The sequence below is a fragment of the Sesamum indicum genome, linkage group LG2 (assembly GCF_000512975.1).
Source record: "Sesamum indicum cultivar Zhongzhi No. 13 linkage group LG2, S_indicum_v1.0, whole genome shotgun sequence".
Taxonomy (NCBI): Eukaryota; Viridiplantae; Streptophyta; class Magnoliopsida; order Lamiales; family Pedaliaceae; genus Sesamum; species Sesamum indicum.
Window position 1 is genome coordinate 17,435,790 of NC_026146.1, and position 25,475 is coordinate 17,461,264.

At 35.8% G+C, this 25,475-nt stretch overlaps 5 protein-coding genes across 5 annotated transcripts; 2 read left to right on the plus strand and 3 right to left on the minus strand.

Annotated features, from left to right (window-relative positions):
• On the plus strand, positions 1,149–3,241 carry LOC105156568 (thioredoxin H2). Its single transcript, XM_011072739.2, has 3 exons — positions 1,149–2,285; positions 2,367–2,489; positions 2,576–3,241. The coding sequence occupies exons 1-3, from the start codon at positions 2,163–2,165 to the stop codon at positions 2,705–2,707; spliced, it is 378 nt and encodes a 125-aa protein (XP_011071041.1). The 5' UTR covers positions 1,149–2,162; the 3' UTR covers positions 2,708–3,241.
• LOC105156570 (dnaJ homolog subfamily B member 4) lies at positions 3,082–5,799 on the minus strand. The gene is made up of 2 exons (XM_011072741.2): positions 4,402–5,799; positions 3,082–3,800 (listed from the first exon to the last, which is right to left on the minus strand). Exons 1-2 carry the CDS (start codon positions 4,896–4,898, stop codon positions 3,353–3,355), a joined length of 945 nt encoding a protein of 314 aa, XP_011071043.1. The 5' UTR covers positions 4,899–5,799; the 3' UTR covers positions 3,082–3,352.
• On the minus strand, positions 5,974–11,465 carry LOC105156569. The gene is made up of 4 exons (XM_011072740.2): positions 10,732–11,465; positions 8,006–8,599; positions 7,073–7,364; positions 5,974–6,353 (listed from the first exon to the last, which is right to left on the minus strand). The coding sequence occupies exons 1-4, from the start codon at positions 11,350–11,352 to the stop codon at positions 6,316–6,318; spliced, it is 1,545 nt and encodes a 514-aa protein (XP_011071042.1). The 5' UTR covers positions 11,353–11,465; the 3' UTR covers positions 5,974–6,315.
• On the plus strand, positions 13,354–16,088 carry LOC105156571 (DNA damage-repair/toleration protein DRT100). The gene has a single exon (XM_011072742.2). It carries the CDS (start codon positions 13,647–13,649, stop codon positions 15,582–15,584), a length of 1,938 nt encoding a protein of 645 aa, XP_011071044.1. The 5' UTR covers positions 13,354–13,646; the 3' UTR covers positions 15,585–16,088.
• Positions 15,915–19,431, minus strand: LOC105156572. Its single transcript, XM_011072743.2, has 9 exons — positions 18,660–19,431; positions 18,119–18,202; positions 17,646–18,029; positions 17,394–17,529; positions 17,115–17,277; positions 16,869–16,997; positions 16,541–16,735; positions 16,204–16,326; positions 15,915–16,085 (listed from the first exon to the last, which is right to left on the minus strand). Exons 1-9 carry the CDS (start codon positions 18,985–18,987, stop codon positions 15,975–15,977), a joined length of 1,653 nt encoding a protein of 550 aa, XP_011071045.1. The 5' UTR covers positions 18,988–19,431; the 3' UTR covers positions 15,915–15,974.

The following is a 25,475-nucleotide window of genomic DNA, read 5'->3' on the forward strand; positions in this document are numbered from 1 at the left end:
TATTGCTAATATCAGTAAATTCGATAAATTTTGGCTAATAGAGTGATTTATTTGTTAAATACAAACAAATTTAGGGGATACTAGATTAATTTTTCAAACCATATAAAATTTATATATAAGTATAGCAAACCTAATTGCCAATGCAGCTTCCAATTTTTGTTGAAGTTAATTTAGTGTGGTTGAATTTTTCCTAGTTGTGAGGGGGTGGCCTAGAATGTAATAGTAGTGAGTTTGAATGAAGTCTAACCCAAACTGCACCAACCATATACCCCTGTAAATAATGAGCATATACGCTTTTGTTTGTGCACATATGAATTGGGTTCTTGTTTCAGTGATGGCCCTATTGAAGAGCTTCATCCGGTAGCGTGCTTGTTTTGTTAATAGAAGATTGCTGTTAAGTTATGATTTTTGGTCAAGAAATGTATTTGTTCATTTTGGTCTTAGGGAGGAGATGCATCAGAAGTTGAAGCTCAAACATGCCTGATGCGTTGAAGCTGATCAATTAAAAGTCAAGGGATGTGGAGGAGGAGGAGCAGAGAAATTTCAGCACAGGATCATGACAACATAAAGTCTGCTTCAAAGGGCTATTAAATGAATCAGAAATATAGAAATGTTGCTACAAGTGTGTATGTATGTAGAGGCGGCTGTGGGCTGAATCTTGCCTTTGCATCATTGCAGAAAACATTCTACATTGGTTCTGAAAAGGCATTTTACTTCTTCCACCTACTGCTCACTTCCAGATAATATTCCTTGTAGAAAGTAGTAGCAATGCCTAGTTCTTGCTTGATATGTGCAGACCAGTATATACATTCATTCTCTCTACTCCAATACAAAAATTCGGGTGTCTTTTACTTTTGCAGCCCATGTGAAAAATAAGAGAAACAGTAGCAGAATCTATTTTGAAGCAAATTCACTTGTTTGTTGGAGTGACATTCCCATCTTTCACAACTTTAAACTTGTAGTTTGCAGTGGAACTTGTTGGAAAAATTATGACCCAGGACCAATTGGTAGGCCCAAGCCCACACCTTAGATGGCTGCCCAATTGTCATGCCTTGGCCCATTCACTAAAGGCTCAGTCCGCTCAGTGATCCAACTCATTACCCGATCTGGTTTTCTCTTAATATCCGTAACAAAAGAATTCTAACTCATCTCCTCGCCTCCCTCACCCTTCTCTCTTGAGCAAACCAGCACCACCCTCCTCTCTCATCCCAAAATGTCGCTTCTCCTCCGCCGATTGTTCCTCTCTCTCTCTCTTAGAAATATATGGTTTCCCTTTATAAATACTCTGGTTATTTTTCTGATAACAATAACTAAGAACTGAAAAGTTTATTCTTCCCTCTTCTTCTACTTCAATTAAAAGAAGTTCTTCGTGAACTTTTTCCTAAGTGGAAAATCGGGACATTTTTTTAGCGATTTTTGTAAGTAGTCCTTTGTGGATGGTTTAAGGTGGTTTCGATTTTGGGTCTATGTGACCTACCTTGGTGGCTGTTTGAGTAGTTGAAGCCTTGGTGGTTGTTTTGGATTTAGCAACCGATGTGTGGTTGCGAACCTTGGTGGTTGTGGTTTCCCTTCTCCGGATCTAGCTCCTTGAGCCATTAATCTCTCTTTTTTGTTTTATTCTTCATTTACTGATTTAGTTGTGTAATTTTGTGTAAATTATTCTGCAATTTGATTTGTATTATATCGGGGTTTTCAGAACCCATCGTTCTATGTAATAGTTGAGTTAGAGCTTTAATTATTTGGGCTCATCCCAACAGAAATATTAAAGATTAACTGTATTAAGAATGTCATCATTTACTCGACAAAACAAGAATATTTGAAGTTGTACTTCTTCCCTGTCAAGTGCTCTGTAATGCTCAAGAATTTAGAATAAAGTTGCTAGTCAATGAATATAGGCTTTCTTTATCTTATGAATGGGAGTTAATCAGAACAAATCTTTCCGTATTTTGGTACCAGTGGTCGACACAACAAAGGGTCCCAGCAAGAACATATTCTCCATGGAAGTATCTAAGAAAAAGGGAAAATGAAAGGAAAAGAGCTGCACCACAACCAGTATAAAAAGAATTGCTACGAAGCCTTAGCTCAAGCCAAGAGATATATTCAAAAGAGCCTTGTGGGTAAAAAAGACCAAGTTCAGGTTGACACATTTGGGAACAACAGAGATGGGAGCCAATGTTTCTAATGTTTATGGGACCTCACCAACGACGAAGGGTCAGGTTATTACATTTCACTCCTCATCAAAGTGGAAAGTCCATTTTGAGGCCTTGAAGCAGACTTCAAAACTGGTGAGTGTATAATTTGCTAATACTATTCAGTGTGACCGATTACAATCAGAGATCATTCTAACTATTTCTTGTCTGCCGAAGATTGTCATTGACTTCACAGCTTCTTGGTGTGGACCTTGTCAGCATATTCAACCTGCAATTAAAGAATTTGCAGAAATATATACAGATGTCGACTTCATCAAGATTGATGTTGATGAGTTGGATGTAAGCTCTTTCTTTCTTTTCAGATTGAAGTCTGATTACATGCATGCTAATTGATGCTTACTAGTAATAATGAATTACATTAACAGGGCGTGGCACGGGAGTTTGGAGTGCAGACAATGCCAACTTTCATACTGTTCAAAAGAGGGAAAGAAGTTGATAAGGTTGTGGGGGCCAAAAAGGAAGACCTTAAGGAGAAGATTGAGAAACATAGGTCTTGATATAGAACAAAACCTCCTTTTGGGCTTTGGTTTTATGACATGGCAAAACCAAAGAATGCAGCAAGAAATTGACAACATCCCACTGCGACTGATTATTGTCATTTATTTGGTGTGTGTTATTCATATATGAAATAACCTTTGTTTGAGAATCAAAAACTGCACAATGCATTTTTTTCGCAATAGTTACACAGTCAACGGAGATTAGTTCAAAATTTCAAATGCATGCATATTTGGGGTCATGTTTCAGGTAAAAGTTCGCAATTTCACATCCTCAGTTAAAGTTACGGATCATCCAGGGCATCAGAGAAGCCACAAATTCAAGACACTCTGGTAAACATATTTGATGAAGGGAACTTGAGGAAAAGCCTATTGCAGGTCAACATGAAAGTTAACAAACATCTTTACACAAGCAAGTTACAAGATTTTTATCTTCAACTAAACTACAAAAGTATATAGCAGCTAAAAGGTTTTGTATAGTAGCTAAGTTTAACTTACATACTTCCAAATGTTTGAAAAGCCAACTCAACGTATTTCTCCTACTATGCACAAGAACTTTTGTACCCTGAATACATTAAGTATATACACTAAGTTGCACTTGCAATACTGGAGTTTATGGCAAATAATAACCGTTGGGCTGAACCCGCATTAACCAGTTGTCCTGCCCAAGACTCTCCTCAAATCTGATTTTTGTTCTGCCGTAAGCCTTGAAGGAAACTTGACATCAAACTTGATCCTCAAATCTCCATTTTTACCAGGTTGTTTTGATATGGGCATACCTTCATTTTTTATAACTATTTCATGGCCCGGTTTGACAATATCTGATACTGAGACAGCCAGATCTCTTTCATCTAAGGTTGTTATCTTGACAGTCTTGCCTGTCAGAGCATCCAGTAGAGAGATCTTTTGATTGATTACTAGATCATTGTCGTCCCTCTTAAAAGTAGGATGTGGCTTCTCATCTACAACAAAGATTAGGTCTCCAGGAGCAGCACCAGGTTCATGGTTCCCTTTCTCTGGAAATGTAATCTTCGTACCCTTCTTCCAACCGGGTTTAATATGTATAGCCAAGACCTCTTGAACAGTGATAGGCTTGCTGCAATAATCACTTGCACATGAGTACAGACTGGAGAATATAGTGGGGAGTGATGAAAAATGAGAAGACACAGCTCTACTATTGACATGCATCATGAGCAATATACACGCATTTATAATAACATCGTTAAAGATATTCACAGGCAATGCAAGCTTATCATGTTTTGGATGAGCATACGCACTCATTCTACAATAACGGAATAAATCTATACAAATATTGGCTTCTTTTGCACAATAAGGAAACCATATATATTCAACATCACACCTAATCTTTCCGGATCAATATGATGCTAATCCAGAACACGGTGTGATATACCTTTCTCTTATTCCATTCAAATCCCCAACACATTAGGTGCTATCCATTAGCCACACGCAGAAAACTCTTACCCTTGTAGAAGCCACAAGAATCAAGGCATGTTAAGGATGCACATATACGAGGCAAACAAACACAGACATATGCAATCACACCCTCAAGTTCCAATCCCATACAAAAAATTAATCAACTTTCCATTATTCAAATAACCCCATCATCATACCCTGCAAATTTAATAAGAAAAATTGAAAGAGACGATAAAGAAATAAGACTACTCTAATGTACCCACCCTGAGTGATCAAGGACGATTCTTGATATCTTCATCTTCCTCCTCGACCCCTTGTACAGTTCCTCCAAGCTACACGGCAACTTAGCCTCCATCACCGCCGCCTTCTTCAACCTCCCACCACCACCAGTGCGTTTCCCCTGTCCTCCATCCAGTCCACCAAAGAACTCCTCAAACATATCCTCCGCATCCCTCGGACTAAACTTAAAACCCCTTCTTTCTCCGCCGTAACCAGAATCTTTGTCTTTCGAACTGGGCGGCGGATACAGACCAGAACTGAGTCCTTCTTCCCCGTACAAATCATAGATCTGCCTCTTCTGTGGATCACTTAAAACATCATATGCTTCACTTATCTGCTTGAACTTCGCCTCTGCTTCCTTAGTGTCCACTGCATTTTTGTCCGGGTGCCATTTCATTGCCAACTTCTTGTACGACTTCTTTACATCCTCCATAGTTGCATTTCTCGAGACTTTCAATATGTTATAGTAATCAACGCCCATTTTCAAGAAAGTACCTTTATTCTCTGCAAGAAATCGATCAGCGCGAGTACGATATGTAAATGCAAGGAAAGATGATTCTTGAAAGGCTCCTAAGGGTTATATAGGTGTAAAAGGAAACGGGGCAGGCGAGTTTCGACGAGTACGACAGTCGTCAACGTTGGAGGGACCGAATGCCAGTGCAGCTGAAAGGCGGATGTTCCGCTAAGTAGCGATATTTTTAGGAAGTCTGTTAAAATGACGGGCGGTGGGAGAATCTTAGAGGGCGTGTGTGGTTTGGGGAATTCAAAATTCAAACTCTGGTGAAGCAGGAGTGGGACTTGGGGGAGGATAGAATGTGTGTGACAGGCATGTAACGGAGAAGGGAGTATGAATTAAAAGAAAGAGGCGAGTAGGGGAGGGCGAGAACGTGCAGGCGCGTAAGCAGTGCGGCCGACAGAGTATCTCTCGTGTGTGTTGGAAAAAGCGTGTGCTTACGTACAAAAGAATCTCCTTTGGCGTCGCCTGGTGGCAATTTGGCGACTGGACGACGAGCATGCGACGTCGTATTCCACGACGTCTTTTTTTTGGTCGGGTGGGCCGCGGGCAATGAGTGGTGAGGATAAATTGGGCCCAAATTAGATATTAATGGATTAGCGACAACAGCGATTAAACTCTTGTGGCCCAGTACTCGTGCTGCAGATTTCATTCAAGATAAACTGCGGTCCAATTGGGAAGTAATCATGAAATTTCGCTACTATGCGACCAAGATTTATGACTTTCTTGATCCTAAGATATTTCTACATCCTTCTCTTGGATTAGTAATAATGACGTTTACTCATTGGTTCATGATGATTTTCGTTTGGAATCACAAGTCATTGTTAAATATGTTTTCTTGTAGGTACTAGATCACGACTTTGTGGGCGTTTCTTTTCGCATTGCTCTGATTATCACGAAACCACACCATTCCTCCATATGAATCTCATCGAAGAATTTAACCCGATTCAACGATTCGAAAATCTGCTCCTGATTCAAGATATGAAAGAATTTCACCTGCTTTGGTGATCAATTTCACAATCTGACTGCTCACTTCAATCGCTTTGATTTACTAATGATGATCGATGACATTAAACTCAGCAATCAGAACTTCACTTGTTCACAGACCATAATACCCAGACTAAGAACGAACAGAGGGTACATAGAACCACAGCCCACAGGGGAAAAGAAAAAAGAAGCAAGAGCAAGATAAGTACAAGAAGCTAGCAATACAGTTGTAGTTTGCACCTTCAATCCCTTGATTGTATGTACAGATGTTTTATGGTCGCTGAGGCAATAGGTCGTATACTTTGTCTGATCGATCAAGCAAGCATAGGAATGAAGGCGGAAGATGGATGTACAGAAACATGCACCCATCAAGCAAAATTGTTGTTGTCAATTCCTTTTACAGCGGTGTTCCTGTTGTTTCCGAATCTTGACTCACTGACAAACCAAAATATAAAAATGTGAGGAAAGAATCTCTTTAGACCATACAACAAACTTTATGCTGTAGAAATCTAAACCAAGAACAGATACAATCACAGACGTAAGAACTAGATTTCAAGAATGCCATTAACTGTATTAGCCTCATTTACATCAATTTTCAACACAAAACTCCTATCTATTGCCATAAAGTAGAAAAAGGGAAAGCAAATAACATAGAGCTTATCATAGTCTATGATAAACTTCACGCGATCCTCAAAAGTTGACCAAAATTTTATGCGCTCCTCAAGGCAAATCTTTTCTTAATCAATCAATTTCTGAATTTACACTATACTTTGTATTGAACACTGTTCGAGTTGATTCCAGTGACTCAACCAATAATCTCTAGAAGCAAAGATCAGCAATTATGTTACATCAAAATCAATGATATCAGGTTCTCATAATATTTACAAAATCAATGGATTTCCTAATGCAATGCCGCTCCAGTTGTCAAGACGAAAAATAAGATCTGAACAGATTAACAACCTTATGGAGCAAAATAGTTGAAGGGAAGGCAAAAGAAAAAGAAAAGAAAAATCGAAAGAAAGTTAAGACTCCAATTGGTGGCTCAGCAAGATTCCAGACATGCCTCCAGCAAAATTTATGCATGTTCAAACAAAAATCACAAAAAACATCACCACATGACAGAGTCAGAACATGAATAAACTGCAAGAGATCACCTTTTGATGATGGTGGAACCACAATAACATGCAAGGTTGAATTATTAGGAGGAAGCTGCAGACGGAGAGGATAAAGCTTCCCATTCAATGGACTTCGTGAGCATACAGTGAGACCAGAAATTCCTAACTCCCCCTCCAGCCTCTTTGTCAATTCTTTCACTTCGTTGCCCTTGAATGTAATGCACAGCTCCTCAAACCCCTCGTTGATTTCCCCATATTCATTGGCTAGATGGAAATAAATTAACCTCCCATCACTTCCCTTTGGCGGTGAAGTAGCTAAAGAATCACTGGACTGCGCAGAACCCCAAAAATCCAATAGTCAGCATCCATAAATAAACCACAAAAACACACATAGTCAACACATAACATTTGAAAGCTCAGCAACTTTGAGCACTTTGAATTCTGCATACAATTCTTCTGCTGTTTCATTTTTTTACGGATGCACACCAAAGTCCAGATTAAATTGAATTAGCAAATGCATGAAGAAAGAAAAATGTACTCTGTAACATGGAATACAAAGTGCAAAATCAATTTGAATTAGAGAACGGAAACTGCTGTAAATTGCAAACTGTGTTTGCAGAATTAAATACTTTCTACAAGGGTTATTTATTTCCCTGTATCTTGAAATTAAAACTGTAATCTTGTCACCAATTTTTGCTTTTTATCCCAAATGACACATTGGAATATATAAACTTCAATTACCAACACTCGGTTCTTTGTGTTCCAAATTCAAATGCCAAGCTTTGAATATTCGATTTTTAACTTTTATACAAATTCAGTTCCATGCTTTGAATATCCGAGTAACTTTATATAAATTTCAACACTATCCTTTGAATGTTCGAATCAATCTTTATCAAACCCAAATTTCATGAGACGAAATCCATCATGATTAAGCCAAAAATGAAATTAAACTAAAAGAATTAATTCAATTACCTCTTGTCTAGAAAAGCTAACAGATTTCGATGAATGGCTGGTGGTCGGGGAGCTAGATTCCGACGCAAAAGAATCCTCCTTCCCCGCCACAGCCGGCGGTGCCGGTTTCGGAGCCACTTCCGGCGGTGCCGATTTCGGCCCCGGCGCATCCAGTATCTCGACCACATGAACCTCCCAGCAAACCCAGTCCTGCGTTTTCGTCCGATGCGGAATATCATGCGTCACCGAATTCCTCCACGGCGGTAGACCCGTATTCGCCCTAAGAAACTGCCCATACCTCGTCTTCAACTTCACGGCGCCGCTTTCTCTGATCGGCTCCCATTCGAGGGAGCTATCTAGCCTTTTCGGCAGCGTCTGCAACACTTTACGCCCCGTCATGCCGAAGAGAAATGGCTGGTTAGACGCTGTCAAGTACTTGCCATAGCAACTCTTGAGACGGATGATGGTGTCGCAGTAATCCACGAATTCAACGGTCCATTTGGCGGATTTAGTGGATCCATTGCGATCTTGGGCGACGGATTCCTCGTCTTGGACAGCCTTGGCAGTCCTGAACACGTCCATGGCTGTTGTTCTAGGGGTTGAAACCAAAGGGCTCTGTAGAAATTTGAGACCCAAGACAGAAATAACAGAATTAGTTAAAGAATTGGAGATGGGTTTTGGTGAGGTTTAGGTGTGATCAGAGCAAATCTTGAATCACATTGATAGGATTCTTGAAAAGGTATTTACATGGCGGTCGTCGTGATTTTGGGGAAAGTAGATGAGGAAATTTGGAGGGGCAGTTGCCGGCGGAGAGATAGTCGGAGGCAGATATATGTTCATTCAACTAAGATATTGGAATTGTGGGGTTGGGGCATCGTTTGTGTTTGTGGAGTTTGGCAATAAAGGTCTAGATTCGTTCGAAGGTGAAAACATAAAAAATAAATAAATATGATCCACCTAATTAATCATACACTTATATTCGTAAAATAATGTCTAATAATTATTCATTCTTATCACAAAAATACGTTTGTAATAAAAGTGTTGTACTAAACTTAGTCAGGCAAGATAATAAACCAAGTTATTATTTCAACATTTCATTTCTAAGTTCTAACAACCCATACATATTATTAAATATTTTATCCCTCGGATCTATTGTTTTATAAATATTACTATCAATTTCTTCAAAATGCAACATAATTTATAAATATCCTTTATTATTTGTCAATTATCAATGCTTATGATATTTGATGAAAATTTGGAATTATCAACTTTTTCACTTCTGTATCTTTTACCTTTTTAAAAAAATTGAAAATCAACAGGCGAAGTGGATAAAAAAATCAAAATTATAAAAAAAATATTCACTTAATCTATAAAAAATAAATAATTAAGATGTAATAAGCAAGGACATTTTTTTGAGTTCATCACATAAAGTAAATAAAAGCCTAACAAAAAACTACCAAATTGGACTAATTTTTAGATATCCTTATTTCATGCTTTACAATAAAACTTTATGATATTAATCAAAGATATTTACTCTCGTCTCTTCTGAGATTTGATTTCTAGATCCACTGTGGTCTGAAAAATTACATCTAGAACCTCTAAGGTTTGTTTTCTTTTAACAACAAATTCCTTTTTTAATTAAAATTCACTCAATTTATTGATATTAACAAAAGAATTGAAGAAAAAATTAATAATTATCCTTAATTAACTTATTACTGACTTGTTGTAGATCAATAATTTTTTTTGAATTAAACTATCCTTATAATTATGAAAATATATATTTTCACATGAATTAATGTGTGAAGACTTGTGAGGATAATTTGATCATAAAAAATTATTTAACATATAATAATTAATCTAACGAATGGATTTATTTGCTAGAACAAATAAACTTTAAAAGTACAAAATATATTTTTTTAAATAATATAATTATATCAAATCTAACGAGAAAGCGTAATTACTTGTATTAATTAATGCAATAGAGTCAGTAAAAATTGACGTATAAGTAGATGCTACATGTGAGTGCGAAAATGGAGCAATGGCATGCGGCTTGAGTTGAGGAGGGTACTGAGGTGTGACGCGTCCGCGGTTGCTAAGGTACAACATAAAAACAAAATATGAAAACACCGGAGCTGAAGACAATTGCCAGTTATAGCAGCCGGCATATTGGACTTAGCCCCAAAAGCTTCTCCAATTTTTCACTTTATTTATTTTTCAAAGTCCATATGTGTAAATTTATTTATTTAGATGATTAGTATTTTTCTTTTTTTTGGAGAAATGAAGATGATTAGTATTAATAAGTAGAAGGTGACATTTCTGACCTAACAAGATGACCAATTGATACAATCCAATACGTAATGATGTTGTACGAAATGAAATGACCTAAATGCCCACCTGCCCCATAACCACACCTTTCTAAAACTTGCATATATAGTCACACCCACTATCTCCTCTAGAAAATTAGGATATTCCATACATGTATTTACGTTGCGGATCAGAATTGTCAAGAAATAATTAAGTGTATAAAACTCTTTAAGTCACCTATTTGGACAATCAAAAGAATTATGAATGCTATCAGTGTTTAATTTTTGAAATAGAAAATATGAGATAAAAATTCCAATAACTCAATAGCATACTGTTCTCAAAGTCAACCTAATTAATATTTTTGGAATTACTGATTTATGTAAAAATTATAGGAAAGCATTTACTGCATAATAATTGATTAGTATTTTTGGCAATTAACGTACCTTCTTCATAGACATGAACCACCTAGGCGAAGGCGACTCCGAACCGGAGAAACTAGACCGGACGGAAACCGGAGACCCGAACCCGAACTCTAGACCCGATATCTCATCTGAAATTGATGAAAAGCTCGAAACCATCGACCAGTAATCCGCCGCAGCCTCATCCTCCGGCACCTCCACCGCCTCCACATCCCACACAACCCAATCATGTGTCGCGGCAGCGTGCGGGCTATCATGCGTCACCGAGTTCCTCCAGGGCGGCGTCCCGCCGTTGGCTCTCAAAAACGTTCCGCCCAAAGCTTTTAGCTTCACCTGAAAACCGTCCCTAACGGGCTGCCACTCGATCGTCAAATCCTTTGTGTGGTTTTCAGGCACAGTTTGGAGTACTTTGTGGCCCGTCATGCCTAGCAAGAAGGGCTCGCGGGAGGCGGTGAGGTAGCGGCCGTAACAGCTTTTAAGGCGGACGACGTGGGGGTTGGTGTCGACGAGCTCCACCAGCCACCGTGCCCTCCTGGCGGCGCCGTTCCTGCTCTGGCGGGTGGAGATTTGATCGTCGTCGGCGATTAAGTACTTGTTCAAGTGGCTTTTCAGCCTCACAGCCTTTGATTTCTTGAAGAACTCCATAGCACAGAGTGGGTGAAATGGAAATTATTTTAAAGGGGTGAGAAAAAGAGAGGGTTTGTCTCTGGTTTTTGTATTCTTACTATATAATTCATTCAATTAATTATATATTATAAATATAATGCACAAAGGTAAGTATTGATTTGTAGTGTAAAAATTTTGTTTCTTCCTAAGTAAGGTTGTGTGAAATTAGAGGGAAGAGTTGACGTATTGACAATGAAACTTCCAGGTGCCATGTATCTTATTCATGCTCGCCATACACAAATTATGTCTAGACGCGAGTGCAAGTGCGTGCAACAATTATATATATACTTGTCTTAAAAACATTTTTATTTTTTATTATTATGAATGTTATCGAGAAAATTAAGTTTTTTGATACAATTAGTATATATATGTATAGAATTATTATTATTTATTATAGCAAAATAGAAGTGCTAGATGATTTGTGATTTGGTCCTCATATAGTGTGATTGTTTGCATCATCATCATCTGGGTGGTAATGGTATATTCCCGAAATAAAAGTAGGAGATCCACTATTATAGTGCAATCAAATGAAAATGGAAGCAATCATGTGTGCATGGAAAGGTGCAAATATCATATTGTAAGTGTCTTTTTTAATTCATTTTGGGCATATTTGTCATTAATTACCATTCACTTCTCATGTGTTTGAATTTTATATTCCAAATTATTATTAGAAATAAAATCTCGAGATAATCGAATAAAACAAAGCTATAAAATTTATAAGTTGTCAGTACATATATAAATTTTTATAATTAATGTGATAAATATATATAAATATGTCTATAAATTTCAAATATATTATTGTTTGGAGAAACTTAAAAAAATAAGTCCTTTTATTTAAAAGTGAAAACAATTAATATTTTGTCATAATAAATTCAAATAATTATAATAGATAACATATAGGATTGATTGTGGGTTTTAAATTAATGGAGATAAAGTTAGGTGGCGAGTGGGGAGGGCGCGTGGTGTGTGTACGTGGGCCATATAAATCTACGCGTGCGACTAATTTTTCTAGAAGCAGAAGTTGGCTTAGCTCGTGCTTGTGTCCACACACGACTAATTGATGCATCTGAGAAAAACGTTACTTCCCACGCGTTGTTGTTAATGTTGGGCAACTAGAACATTTGAGTAGGTCAAAAATAGTTCTAGGCCTTGGGCTGTGACTTGAGAAGTCCATAATGGATGGGCCTATTTTGGTACGTCATTTTTTAAAAAAAAATTTGGGCCTAAGAGATTTAACGTACATATATGTATATGTATATGTACGTGTACGTACGTACGCGGTGTAGAGACAAGTAGGGGATAATGCATCAAATCAAAGTCGCACACAAAAACAAAATTCGGAAACATGGAAGTTGTCAGTAGTCAGACAAGTAGCAGTGCCCACCTAAGCCACGGCAGATATCATTAGTTTAAGTTTCTGGTGTATCACACCATTTTTTAGGATAATATTATCTACCAAGATACAGTGCAACACTCTATGCCGCAAATTAAGACAGACACCATTTTTTCAGGTATTTCATTATTATATTATTATTATACAAATATACACACTCCACGATTTAAACCCACACACACACCAAAAACCAAAAAGCAAAGGGATTTCAAATTAGCAAAAGGGTCTCTATTAAAAAAAAAAAAAGTTTTGTTTAGTTAAATCAATCATATAATAAGTATACTCTCTTATCAAATTATAGTGATACTTACCATATAATTCGACTGAATTAGAGACCAAAGTCAAGTCCAGTTAAACTTTCTTAAATTACTCGTTCTGTTGTTCACCGGAATAGATTGGATTTAAGGTACGACAGAGAAGTGGGACTAGTCTTGAAAAATGCAATATTCAAAAGTAGAGTAAGATTTGCCTAAAAATTTGGAAGTTGTGGTGAATGGCAGCAATCTTGGTCCCCGTGAACATGTGGGCTATTAGGCCAAAAAACTTGCAAATCTACTGAAAGATAGCACAAGACTCCAAAAGCTCTGACATACATTTTGTTAAATTTGAAAACTATGAGCATCTCTTTATTGGATTCAGTTAAATATCTCAACAATTGTCAATGGACACCATAATTCAGACACATTTATGCCTTTCGCCATGTTTTACAAACTGTAAAGCGGAAAAGAAGACCGAAAAGAAAGAAAATCATATCTGGGGAATTCTTTGACCAATTTTTGATTCATTGATTCCTTCCTTCTCTCTTCTTTTAATTTCTCTCAACTACTACTACTACTTTTAGCTCAATTTCATCACCTTTTCTGCAATCACTACAGTAGAGATGAGCTCTGAGATTGTATGGTTTGTAGCAGTTTTAGCTCTCATTGCAGCCGGAGAGAGCACCAAAAGTGTTGGAGGAACATGCCATACCAATGACCTCAAAGGCCTGAGAAGTTTCAAGGCAGGGATTCACTCGGACGACTCCGGCCGGATTGACAAGTGGATTGGCAATAGCTGCTGCGACTGGGATGGGATTTCTTGCAACAACATAACTGGTAGAGTGACACAGATCAATCTCCCAGGTTTTATCACTACAGATGATGCTCCTCTCCAGTCTTACATGTATGGCTCGATATCGCCCTCAATAACACTTCTGAGCAATCTTGAAGTTGTTGATCTATCTGGGCTTGTCGGCTTAACAGGAAAGATCCCTTCATTGATTGGTTTTCATCTTCCGGGGCTCAGAAAACTCTCCTTGTGGGGCAATCACATTAAGGGTCCATTGCCAGAGAGCATCGGTAAGCTGTCTAAACTTGAAGAGTTATGTCTAAATGAAAACAGCTTGAGTGGTTCTCTACCTGCAAATCTTGGGAATCTTAAAGCTTTGAGAAGGTTGGATTTACATTCAAATAGGTTTTCAGGTGCAATACCTGAGTCTATATCAAACTTGACTAGCCTGAAAAGTCTCAGCCTGCAGAATAACCTTCTCACTGGAGATATACCTGTTAATATTGGTGATCTGCAGGCGTTGAAAGAGCTTGATCTGTCGAACAATTCGTTAACTGGAAGAATCCCTTCTTCAATAACTAAGCTAAAAGCTATTTCAATTATCTACCTGAACGACAATCAGCTTGTTGGGGAGATACCCACCATTTTAGGCCCTGATCAAATGCCTTGTCTAGGTTTCTTGAGGCTCAACGATAACCGGCTGACAGGAAGAATACCTTACTCTTTTGGTTACCTGAGTTCTCTGCAAAGAGTTTCCTTAGCAAACAATGTGCTCGAGGGACAAATTCCGTCCAGTTTAGGTGATCTAAGATCTCTGACGGAATTATACCTGAATGGCAACAAGTTATCAGGCCAACTACCAAGTTCAATAAGTCTGCTTCCGCAGCTTCTTATGTTAACACTTTCCAACAACATGATTGAAGGACCACTGCCCCATCGGATGGCTTCACTTGGAAGTCTTCAAATGCTTGATCTTTCATTCAATCGGCTAAACCTTTCCACCATCCCTAAGTGGCTCCTGAAATTGCCATCACTGTCTAGGATTTACTTGGCAGACTGCAAAATCCAGGGTGAATTACCGGAGGATTTACAAGCCACTCCAAGTGCACTACAAGAGCTGGATTTATCAGCCAACCATCTGACCGGCAAAATACCAGAATGGATTGGGAGCTTAACGGAACTCTACTCATTGAACTTATCAGTTAACTTTCTTGCCGGTGAGATCCCTAGTTCAGTCACAAAGTTAGCAAGCCTGGGGGTTCTAGACCTTCACTCCAACAAATTATCAGGTTCTTTACAATGGGTTTTTCAGGTGGAAAGCAGATTTACTACTGGCGGATCATTGGCATTTCTTGACCTTTCAGATAATAACTTCACAAGTGGTATTGAGCAAATCGGTATGGGGACTCAACTTGAGATCCAGCACATTAATTTGTCGCACAACTTCATTGAAGGTAGATTACCTGATTCCATCGGGAGATTAGAAACAATGAAGAGCCTGGATTTGAGTTGCAATAACTTAGACTCCGCACTGCCGCCATTGTTGGCAAATGCAAGCTCCCTGGAGACTTTGAAGCTGCAGAAAAATCATTTTACGGGGAAAATACCAAGTGAATTTCTGAAGCTGAGAAAGTTGAAGGAGCTGGACCTCTCGGATAACTTCCTTGAGGGAAAAATACCTTTTGGAAGGCCTCTGACCAATTTCCCAAGAGGCTCTTACTCAGGAAACAAAGGTTTGTGTGGTGTACCTCTGGACCCCTGTAGGCCTTAAACCCCAGTTTTCTTTCTTGAATATCCACATAAATAGAATGATTTCCCCAAATTTCTTTGTTTTATACCCACATAGAAAGAATGATCACAGCTAGAGATCTCTTGATGTGTTTTCTATGTAAAGCTCCGTTTATTAGAAAGAACAGAAATATTGTGTGAAACCAGGAGCAGTGAACAGTGACCTCAACTTGATAAGTAGCACTTTACAACTTTTAGAGAGGAAATCTTGCAAGGACACATGTAACGATGTTCTTTGCTCGAATAGTGATAATGCAAGAACATCTAGAGAGGGAGAGGGAGAGAGAGAGAGACGTGATCGGGACAAGAGAGCTTCCATGTAAAAGAACTGGATTAATTCATCATTATCTTGATGCTTACAACTTGGGAACATCTATTCAAGGGTTTCTTCACAAAACCCAAGTTGTTGATAATTCACATAATCGATTTCATTTAGCCGTATACAACACAAAATCTGCTCTGGCAACTCTTCAGCTTTGTTATCCTGTCACATAATCATAGAAAGCATATATTAACATGTCTGACAGGGACAACATGTGGAAAGAGATCAGGAATATATTCAACATAATGAAGTTAGTCTTCATTGAGAACATTATACTTGCCTGAATTGTTAATCCAAAATCCAAGACACACAGCTTTAGCCTATCCAAGAATGTTTCAAAACCCTTTCTGGAAATGTAGCTGAATCTATGCATATCCAAATCGATTTCAAAATAATTTTCACCCTGCAAACAAAGAGGAGAAAAGAATTGTAAGAATTGAAACATCGAAAATTTCCGACATCTGCAGGCAGCAAAACTCACAGGTGTAATTATGGTATCCAAGTTACTAGTGAACAAAGATAAATGCAATGATTTGATTGATTTTCCGCAGTTAAGGCAAAAATTAACATTGACAACGTAAGTAACAAAGTCGTGGATATCACAGGTTCAAACTTACAGCATAGAATTCGTGTTGAGGACGGGAAAGCACAGGTTTCTCGTTGTAGGCATGCATGAGCTTCCTCTCTGCAGCACTCATAGGAAGGTCATCCACATTCACCACACGACCCAATATCTTTAACCTTTCTCTGAAGGGTACAACTGTGTCTGTGCGAAACCCTTTTACTTTTTCTACTTCATCATCAATTAACCTCTGTGGTTGGAAAAAAGCATTATACTACCAAATGTCAGTCAAAATTGATAAGAAATAAATGCTGAAAAAAGAGAGCATAGTATTGTGTTGAAGCTGTCAGGCAGCAAACATTGACATTAAACTCACGACTGACCTTAATGTTTTCTTGAAAATGGGCTGGAAGGTCCTTGGCAAAGCTTTCAGAAAGCTTAAAATACAAAACAAAGCTTATTCCTTCCCCATCTGTTTCACCCTGAAAAATTGCTGCAGGATATAGTGGTATCTGCAGAAACAGAAAACATGCCAATGTCACTGCATACATCCTCCAATAACGCACAGCAAGCATACAAATGTATTGCCGTAAAAGGATCTAAGAAGCACACAGTTGTTTAAGCAGTACCTGAACATTTACAACAAGAATGGGTGGAAGTTTCCCCAAAGAATTAATCAAAGGAAGTTCCACAAATCGACCAATGTGATGAATCTTTCTCTGAGATAAAAATACATCAAGACCAAAGGGATAATACGCGGCACAATTTGGAGCAAACTCCTTCCTTTTATCCCTACAAAATGTGCAACACGACACCAAAACAGAAGAAGAAAATTGTTAGAGATAGGATGGAAAATCAACAGACATATATCTAAGCACACATGCTTTCAGACGACGAGTATCTGATACCTTAAATAATTCACTCCCCTAACTCTGAAAGTCCCCGGCTGAACGTCTGACCAACTATCAGGAACTCTCTTCCCTAAGGGACAGAATGGCACTTGAGAACCAGCTATAGGTCTTTGCAAGAGCGGCTTCGAAGAAACTGCAACAAACATATATATCAAAAGTCTCAGTTAATGAGAAATTGTTAAGAACTGAGCCTATAGACCAGCAAACTATGTCACATTCATCAACATCAAGAATTTCATCAGTACTCACGAAAATTGGCTGTAGGATTTCCTTCCTTCCATTTGAATGGCAGTTTCACCGCAGCCTTTTTCCTCATACTTGGAGGGCTAGAGCTCAGGGATTGTCTCTTCTCAATGGGAACAGTCGAAGCTAGACAAGGCAAACAGTTATTCGGAAGAATCCCACAATTGTTCAATAAGCCGTCATCACCTCCAGCAGAGCAGGAGATTTCATCAACAAATACAGGCTTCTTCCCATTTATCGGTTCATCAGATTTCACTTTAAAATCATAATCGCTCGGGTGAACTGAGCTTCTAGCTGCTCCACTGAGAGAATTCGCAGAGGATGAGTTCTCAAGATGTTCAACAGAACCTGATACGGATGTTCCATCACAACCGCTTACAGAGATCACATCTGTGGGAACACAAGACATTATAGTATATTTTTACACCAAGAACAAAGAGTTAATTGCAGAGGAAACTAAAGATAAGATTCCAATGTACCATCCGGAATACTCTGGAAATCTTCATCGCTCCAATCAGATTCAAGAACAGCAGCAGAATCGAACCATGCTTCCTCAGAACTTCCTGGCATTACCGTTATGTTAGAGTTAGACTAGATTAGTAGTCGAAATCAGACATTGTGTCAGAACTGAAGAAATCCTCCAACAGCCTAAAAGTATAAAACTAAACCTTTTATACAGAAAAAAAGCCAACAGAATGAAAATGGGAGAGTAACCGCAAATCCCTTCAATGCTCACAAAAATGTCCATCCAATAATGTTACTCAAACAAGACCACGAAAAAAGCCCAGCAGCTCCCTCCCACATTTTCAATTGCAATCCAGTTAAGAAAGACGTACACACCAATACTTCCTACATTCAACGCTTTCAGATATTACCATTAAAACTAGATCAAATAGACCCTGATTAAACCACAATTATTAAAGCAGTATCCTCTTAATTAAAAATGCAGGAGAGCGCCACGAATGTCATCACAAGGACATGACACACTGAAAACACGCAGAATGACGGGAAGAAGCGAACCATGAAAAGTGGGATTGTTGAAGGGATGATCCACAGGCAAAGACGCAAACTTTTCAACTATATCGGAAGATCGATCAGACAAATGAGAAGGGACCCTCTTCTTCAAGGAAGCCTTTCTTCTCTTTCTATTCTTCTTCCTTCTTGCACCTCTGAATTTACCTCCCACGCAGTTATCCGGACGGGAAACGCATGCCCCCATCTCTCTTTTCGCTTGAATTCTCCTCCAACAAGAGAGGGAGAGGGAGAGGGAGAGAGAGAGAGAGACCGACCCCAAGAAGAGAAAAGTAGTATATTTAGAATGAGATGAGAAAAACAGGTTCACATACATTCACACACCCAAAAAAAAGGCGATCGTGTAATCATATCTTCCTCGCATAATAACACAATATCAACCACAATACAAGTCTAGAGAGAGAAAACGGAACATCATACATATCATTCTAGAGAGAGAAAGCGTGTAAAGGAGGAGAAGAGAACCCCATCAAATTCAAACCCACACCTCTCTCTCTCGCTCTCTCTCTCTCTCTCTCTCTCTCTCTCTGCAATAAATAAAATCCTCTTCTTTCTTTCTTTCTGTCTTTTCCCTATTACTGCACTTAATCTCCTCCCACTCTATAGAGATTCACAATCTATACAATAATAATAAATAAATGAATAAATACGCAAAAAAATATGTGAATTTCAGAGCTCCGGCTCAAGAAATTAAGTTCAATTCTGGGACCAACAAAAGTCAAATTTAATAATTCTCAACTTCTCTTTACACGGAATGGAAGTACTGAAACAAGGAAAAGTATATCTATCTATCTATCTATATCTATATATATATATATATAGATATCAACTCCTTTGGAGTGACGGAAGTTGGATGGCATCTTTCATGGTGGGCCCACGACACGCGGCGCAAATCTGAATGGTTGGATTTGAAGTTTTTCAGTTTCGCTCAGCTCTCTCTCTCTCTCTCTCTGTCACCCAAATCTAACACTTGGGACTCTGACTGCTTCTTCTTCTTCTTCTTCTTTTTATTTTTAAATAATTATATTTTTTTCCTAAAACTTACTATAATTATTTATAAATTCATTGTGATTTTTATATTTGGTATTCTTTAGATTTTGCTTTCATCTAATTAAAATATCTCTCTATTTGTTAAAATTTATTAAATTTATTAATATTAATAAAAAATTAAATAAAAATTAATATTTATTTTCAGTTGACTTGTTACTTATTTCTTTCAAGTCAAATAAATCTTTGTAATTAAATTACGCTTATAACGGTGAGGATATACCTTCTCTTATTTACTAACATGTGAAAATATATAAAGGTAATTTAATTATAAAAAAATTATATAAATTGTCGTAAATAAATTGAAAATAAATAGAAGTATTATTTGATTTATTTTGTCAATATTTGTTAATATAATGCACTTATTTAGTAAACAAAAATAAATTTTAAATATGCTAGATATAATTTTTCAAATCACATAAAATTTACATATAATTATGCTAAATTTTTTTGGGAAAAGAGTATAATTATCTCTTTTATTTCTTATTTTCAATAATTATTTCTAGTTTAGACACGATGGCTTTTATTTTATTTATTTTTTGGGTAACAATAAATTAATAGACAGGGCTATCATTACACTGTTTTTAAGAGTACAGGTCATGATCATGATGCAGTGCATGAATTTAAATTTCTCCGTTTATCCAATCCAAATTTTTCTTATATATATACAATTTTTTAAGAATAATTAAAATAAATACATACTTAATTAAATGGATTAAGCTATCAACTAGTTTTAGAAATTTTATATAGAGAGGTTGCCATTTTCCTTACGTTGTTAATTATCTAATTATTTGGAAGTTAGCAGGACTCGCTTTGAATTCGTATATGGTGTCTTATATTTAAGAGTAAATTACAATAGATTTTTTAAAAGTTTAATATAATTATAAATATCTTTTTATAATTAATTATTATCTATTAAATATTTCATTGTGACTGTCTGTTGTAAAAAATATTTATTAAATAATTATTAATTTTATGAATATATTTATAATTTTTTAAAATAATAATAATTATAACAGATTTTAGAGGTGGAGTGTAATTGACTTTAAATTTAACCACGGTCCATACCAAAACCAATTAGGCATACAATGAGACTTTAACTTAAAGAAAAAGACACTTCATTGGACAACTTTTTAAGGTTTCAAATGAGGGTTGGTAATTAGGGGCTTCTGACAGCTTCTCACCCAAAATAAATAAAGATTTAACAGTATTTTTCTTTTTTTTTCTTACATGCAAATTCAATGATATTAGATTATCTATAAATTGTTGGATTAACATATGATAATGATATTATATGTGATCCAATGATTTATAATTGATGTGAGTACAAATTCACATAAACAATATCATCAAATTAAAATTGTGAGTTAATGAAAGTGATGAAATCAACAATGATATATTGGTCTAGTGGCTAAGGTTAAGACTGAGGTCTCATGAACAAATTTAAGTTATAGGTTTGAGTTTCACCATACATGTGAGTATTTGTGTCTCTTTATGTGGTTGTTCTTGTTATTAGAATTTATTACTGTTCTCAGCCATATTAATGTATGGGATAATTACACCCTAACAAATAAGACTCTCTGTTAATCAAAATTCACCAAATTTATTGATATTAAAAAAAAATGATATTTACCCTCCATTGACATATTATTAGCTTATTGCAAGTAAAAAAAAATCCGAATAAACTATCATTATAACGACGAAAATATACCGCATAACAACGTATGAGAGTAATTTGATCATAAAAATATCTATTTGATCTTCAAAAAATAGACAATATGTTAATCAGAGGTAAACATATATCTTTTAATTTTTTTTATTAATATCAGCAAATTCGATGAAATTTGACTACTAAATAGACTTATTTATTAGACGAAAGTAAAATTCAGGAGTGTTAATTATACTCATCGTCGGAGCTGTAGCTGTGCAGCATATCATTAAACTTTTTACATTGTTTTGTACTTCAAAATTCAAATGCCGTACTTTGGACATTGGGGTTCAATTAATATCATATACAGCAAAATAAAGTGCAAGTCCACATGATTCTTCTGTCTAATATATTAAATTAAAAATAAAGAGTTTTAATTACACGCAAGTATATATCTATTAAAGAAAACCTTATATTCAATAATTCTAAATATTTAAAAATTAATTATGGGGTAGAGTGAGGTGTTTGGATGTGAGCCCCATAGTCCATAGCCATTGGCCCGCAATTATCATACATACATCCATCCAAAATTAATCTCCTCCTTTTTTTATTCAGCATTAATTTTGGCGCCACATCATAAAGAGTTGCCCTTCAAATATTAGCCAATAATTTTGACTTCAATCATTGGAACTATACATATATCATTTTGAGTTCTTGGTCCCAATGCTTCTTTTGTTGATTATTTTTGTGGCCCATCTTCTTTTTATATTTTTATTTATTTTTTAATAGAATTTATCATTATATTGTTATATTAATATCTCAATAAAATAAATAATGTGTCGACTTGAAGTAAATTAACTATAAATTTATATATAATTATACCAAAATTTGAGATGAGAAGAGAACAACATAATTGACATAGAATTAGGTGGCGAAATTCTTATAAATAATGAAAAGAAAAAAGAGAAGAAAGGGGAGAAATATGATTAATAGAAGATATTATTGAAGAGAGGGAAAGAAGTAATAGCAGTGGTGTGGCTGTAATAATAATTGACAAAAAGGGCCCCATCTCAATTAATATATCAAGGAATACAATTCAAAGAACTAATAATGAATGATGAGAAGAAACATGTGCGTGTGTGTGTGTGTGCGGATTCAGAAGGCGACGTAGAGAAACAGCCAAGAACGAAAGCCACTCCATAATCTATCTGCATCAATTGTGTGGAGGAGTGGGACATAATAATATTCTAACACATTTTCCTTCACCTATATAGCTCCTACACAAAACAAATATATATGAATAGTATTGAAATTCCAAATCAAAACGGCTTCACCTTAACATCATATTAAATTAATATATCATTGAAAATTTAAATACAATTAAATATATAAATATCCCTATGTTGATGAATGAGTCAAGTACGATCAAAAAAAACTTATCATAGTGTTTGGATTTATATTTTGAGTGTTTCATTTTGGTGTTTTAAAAATAGAGATAAATAAGTGTGTGTTGGAAACAGATGGTATGTTTGGATTTATGTTTTGAGGTAATTTAAAATATTTTAAAATAATTTTGGGATTTGAGAGACAAAAATCATTGTTCATTGTCAAATCGTATCTCTTTTATATATAAATATTGTATGTCTAATGTTGTAATTTTTTGGAGACACAAATCACTGTTCATTGTCAAATCATGTCTCTTTTATATTATATATAAGTGTATATATATAAAGTTGAAAAACAAAAAAAGAAAACACAGATAAAATGTAAAAAACACAAAAATAAATATTGGATGTATTTAATCTTATTTTAAAAAATGCTCAAACATAATGTATATTGTTGAAGGTGAGTTTGTTTTTAATTATTTGAAGTTTGTATGGAAAGTAGTAAATAATAATTAATAATAACAGAGTAAAAATGAATGGGCACTCAAAGTGTATACATAGAGTTTGAAAGATGGGTTTCCTCATAAAGACTGAAAGAGATAGTAAATAATAAAACAAATTGAGATCTGCATTGGGAAACTCAACACTTGTAGACTAGTGGAAATGCACTAAATGCCTTCCCTGTTCATCAAATCAAATACACGTGATGTCTGTCATCTCAATTCACTTCACTCTATTCCATCTAATTTAATTCAATCACATATTAAATATAATGTATTTATCGTATAATTAATATATAATTAAAAAAAATTATCAATCAGTATCATACTTGCTCTGTATCAGACTTGACCCGAATAAAAGTCTTCCTTACTTGTCAATCATTCATCCACTCTCAACCTATTCCATTATCACTTTTTCCTCCCAATGGGCCTTTGGGCCCAATATCACAAAATCTCATCTTTTAAACGGGCCTACAATGTTTTAAAGCGGTGTAAGTGAAATTTAGTCCACACAGCTAATTGTACTCATCTAAACAGCAACCAAGAAAAGGGTGGTGAATCAGTTACCTGGTATGAATAGGAAGTAAATACATAATGAATGGGGTATTTAAGGCTAATAATAGCTCACTAAAGTTCAACTACCCTCCTCATCATTGGTCAACAACAAGTAATTATTTTGAATACACACACACTCATGCAAAAGTTGCAACTCATTCTAGGCTTGTTTGGTCATGTACGTACACCACTTATGCAAATGTTGATTCAGCTCTTCACTCATTTAAGTAGCCCACTCATAATATAATTATTTGAACATCAAAAGACTTGCAAATGGATCAAATTAATACATAGAGAAATTAAAAAAACAAGGGGGGTGTATGCAAGATTTGTCCTATTTTGAAGTGGGGTTGGTAAAATATGGTAGGTTGGAAGGGCAATGAAGATTAAATAGGAGCAATCAGACTTGTTTTTCAAGGACTGCAATTGCATTACCATTTCAAGGAATTCCTCACATGCCATGTTTTTCATTGAGCACACGACTTTCATGCTCTTCTTATGCGTATTTTTCACACCATCCCCTCAGCATATTCAGATTTATCAACGTGCTAAAATACCATTCACATCACCTCCTCTCCAACACGCCTCTACTACCACTTGTGGATTCTTATAAATTAATGACCTCGGCAAATGTTTCAAATTAGTTGCCGACGAATAGTTTATAATTAATCTCCAAGATCTTCTCTCCTTAGTGAGTCGCCTTTTCAGAACAAAATCGTAAAATTCATACAAAATTAGAACAAACAATACATCGTGCATCGATGCATCGATACAAGTCGTTTGCCATATCAGAAATAATTCCTAGTTTGTGTCGAAAAAAAATACGGAGAAATAAGAGTTAAATTATGCATGTTGGTGTTCCAATCTTCGTTTTTCTCAATCTTTTGTAAAATTTTAAGTTCAGATATTTAATTTATCTTATAATTTTATGGGAATACTGAAATCTACCTCAAAAATGAGGAATTTGCAAGGCATGATTTGGACAAAAAAATTGGGAGGGAAGTAGGCACAGCGCTTTAGAGTGATGAATGGATGTCTAGCTTTGACAAAGCTATTCTTGGGTTTATATAAGCTAAAGTTAGGCAACTAAGAGCTTATCAAATTAATCTGTTACTTTACCACTAATTATTTGTCTCTTAATTTTAGATTTAGAGAGTGTTTGGCTTAGCTTCTAAGTTCTTCAAAACATCTTATAAGATGCTTCAAAGTTTATAAATTCTTAAAAATTGTTTGCCAAAACACAACTTTTTAATAAACAATTTTTTTTATTTTAATATTCAATAAACAAAAATACACTCATGATTTTGTTAGTATTTTATTTTTATCCTTCATATAATTGGCGTTTATCCCTTAAAACAGAAAAATATCTATTTATATAATATAAAAGTCCAGTAGTTTAATGGATTTTTCGGTTACTAGTTTAGTATGAAAAGCTTATTATGTTATAAGTTATAACATCTTATTTATCCAAATATTTTAAAATTTTATTCTTATAAAATGTTTCAAATAAATTTAGCCAAACAGCCTCTTAGTTGCTAGTTAATTATTTGATACTTTTTTGGATTTTTTCATAACGACTTAGCTCATATTCCGTATATATTTTATGTTGTAATAGAAAACTATGTGTGATAAATTTGATATAGATCAATATCACTAGTTTGAACATTCT

Excerpts from the sequence above, each read along its gene's own strand:
- LOC105156570 (XM_011072741.2), bottom strand. The coding sequence starts at position 4,898 with ATGGGCGTTGATTACTATAACATATTGAAAGTCTCGAGAAATGCAACT. Across the intron at positions 3,801-4,401 it reads ATCGTCCTTGATCACTCAGG|CAAGCCTATCACTGTTCAAG; the intron begins GTGGGTACATTA and ends TGATTATTGCAG.
- LOC105156569 (XM_011072740.2), bottom strand. The coding sequence starts at position 11,352 with ATGGAGTTCTTCAAGAAATCAAAGGCTGTGAGGCTGAAAAGCCACTTG. Across the intron at positions 7,365-8,005 it reads TTAGCTTTTCTAGACAAGAG|TCCAGTGATTCTTTAGCTAC; the intron begins GTAATTGAATTA and ends GGTTCTGCGCAG. Across the intron at positions 6,354-7,072 it reads GGTTCCACCATCATCAAAAG|TGAGTCAAGATTCGGAAACA; the intron begins GTGATCTCTTGC and ends TTGGTTTGTCAG.
- LOC105156568 (XM_011072739.2), top strand. The coding sequence starts at position 2,163 with ATGGGAGCCAATGTTTCTAATGTTTATGGGACCTCACCAACGACGAAG. Across the intron at positions 2,286-2,366 it reads TGAAGCAGACTTCAAAACTG|ATTGTCATTGACTTCACAGC; the intron begins GTGAGTGTATAA and ends TGTCTGCCGAAG. Across the intron at positions 2,490-2,575 it reads TTGATGTTGATGAGTTGGAT|GGCGTGGCACGGGAGTTTGG; the intron begins GTAAGCTCTTTC and ends TTACATTAACAG.
- LOC105156572 (XM_011072743.2), bottom strand. The coding sequence starts at position 18,987 with ATGTATGTGAACCTGTTTTTCTCATCTCATTCTAAATATACTACTTTT. Across the intron at positions 17,278-17,393 it reads AGGGGAGTGAATTATTTAAG|GGATAAAAGGAAGGAGTTTG; the intron begins GTATCAGATACT and ends CACATTTTGTAG. Across the intron at positions 16,998-17,114 it reads TTCTTGTTGTAAATGTTCAG|ATACCACTATATCCTGCAGC; the intron begins GTACTGCTTAAA and ends CTGTTTCTGCAG.
- LOC105156571 (XM_011072742.2), top strand. The coding sequence starts at position 13,647 with ATGAGCTCTGAGATTGTATGGTTTGTAGCAGTTTTAGCTCTCATTGCA.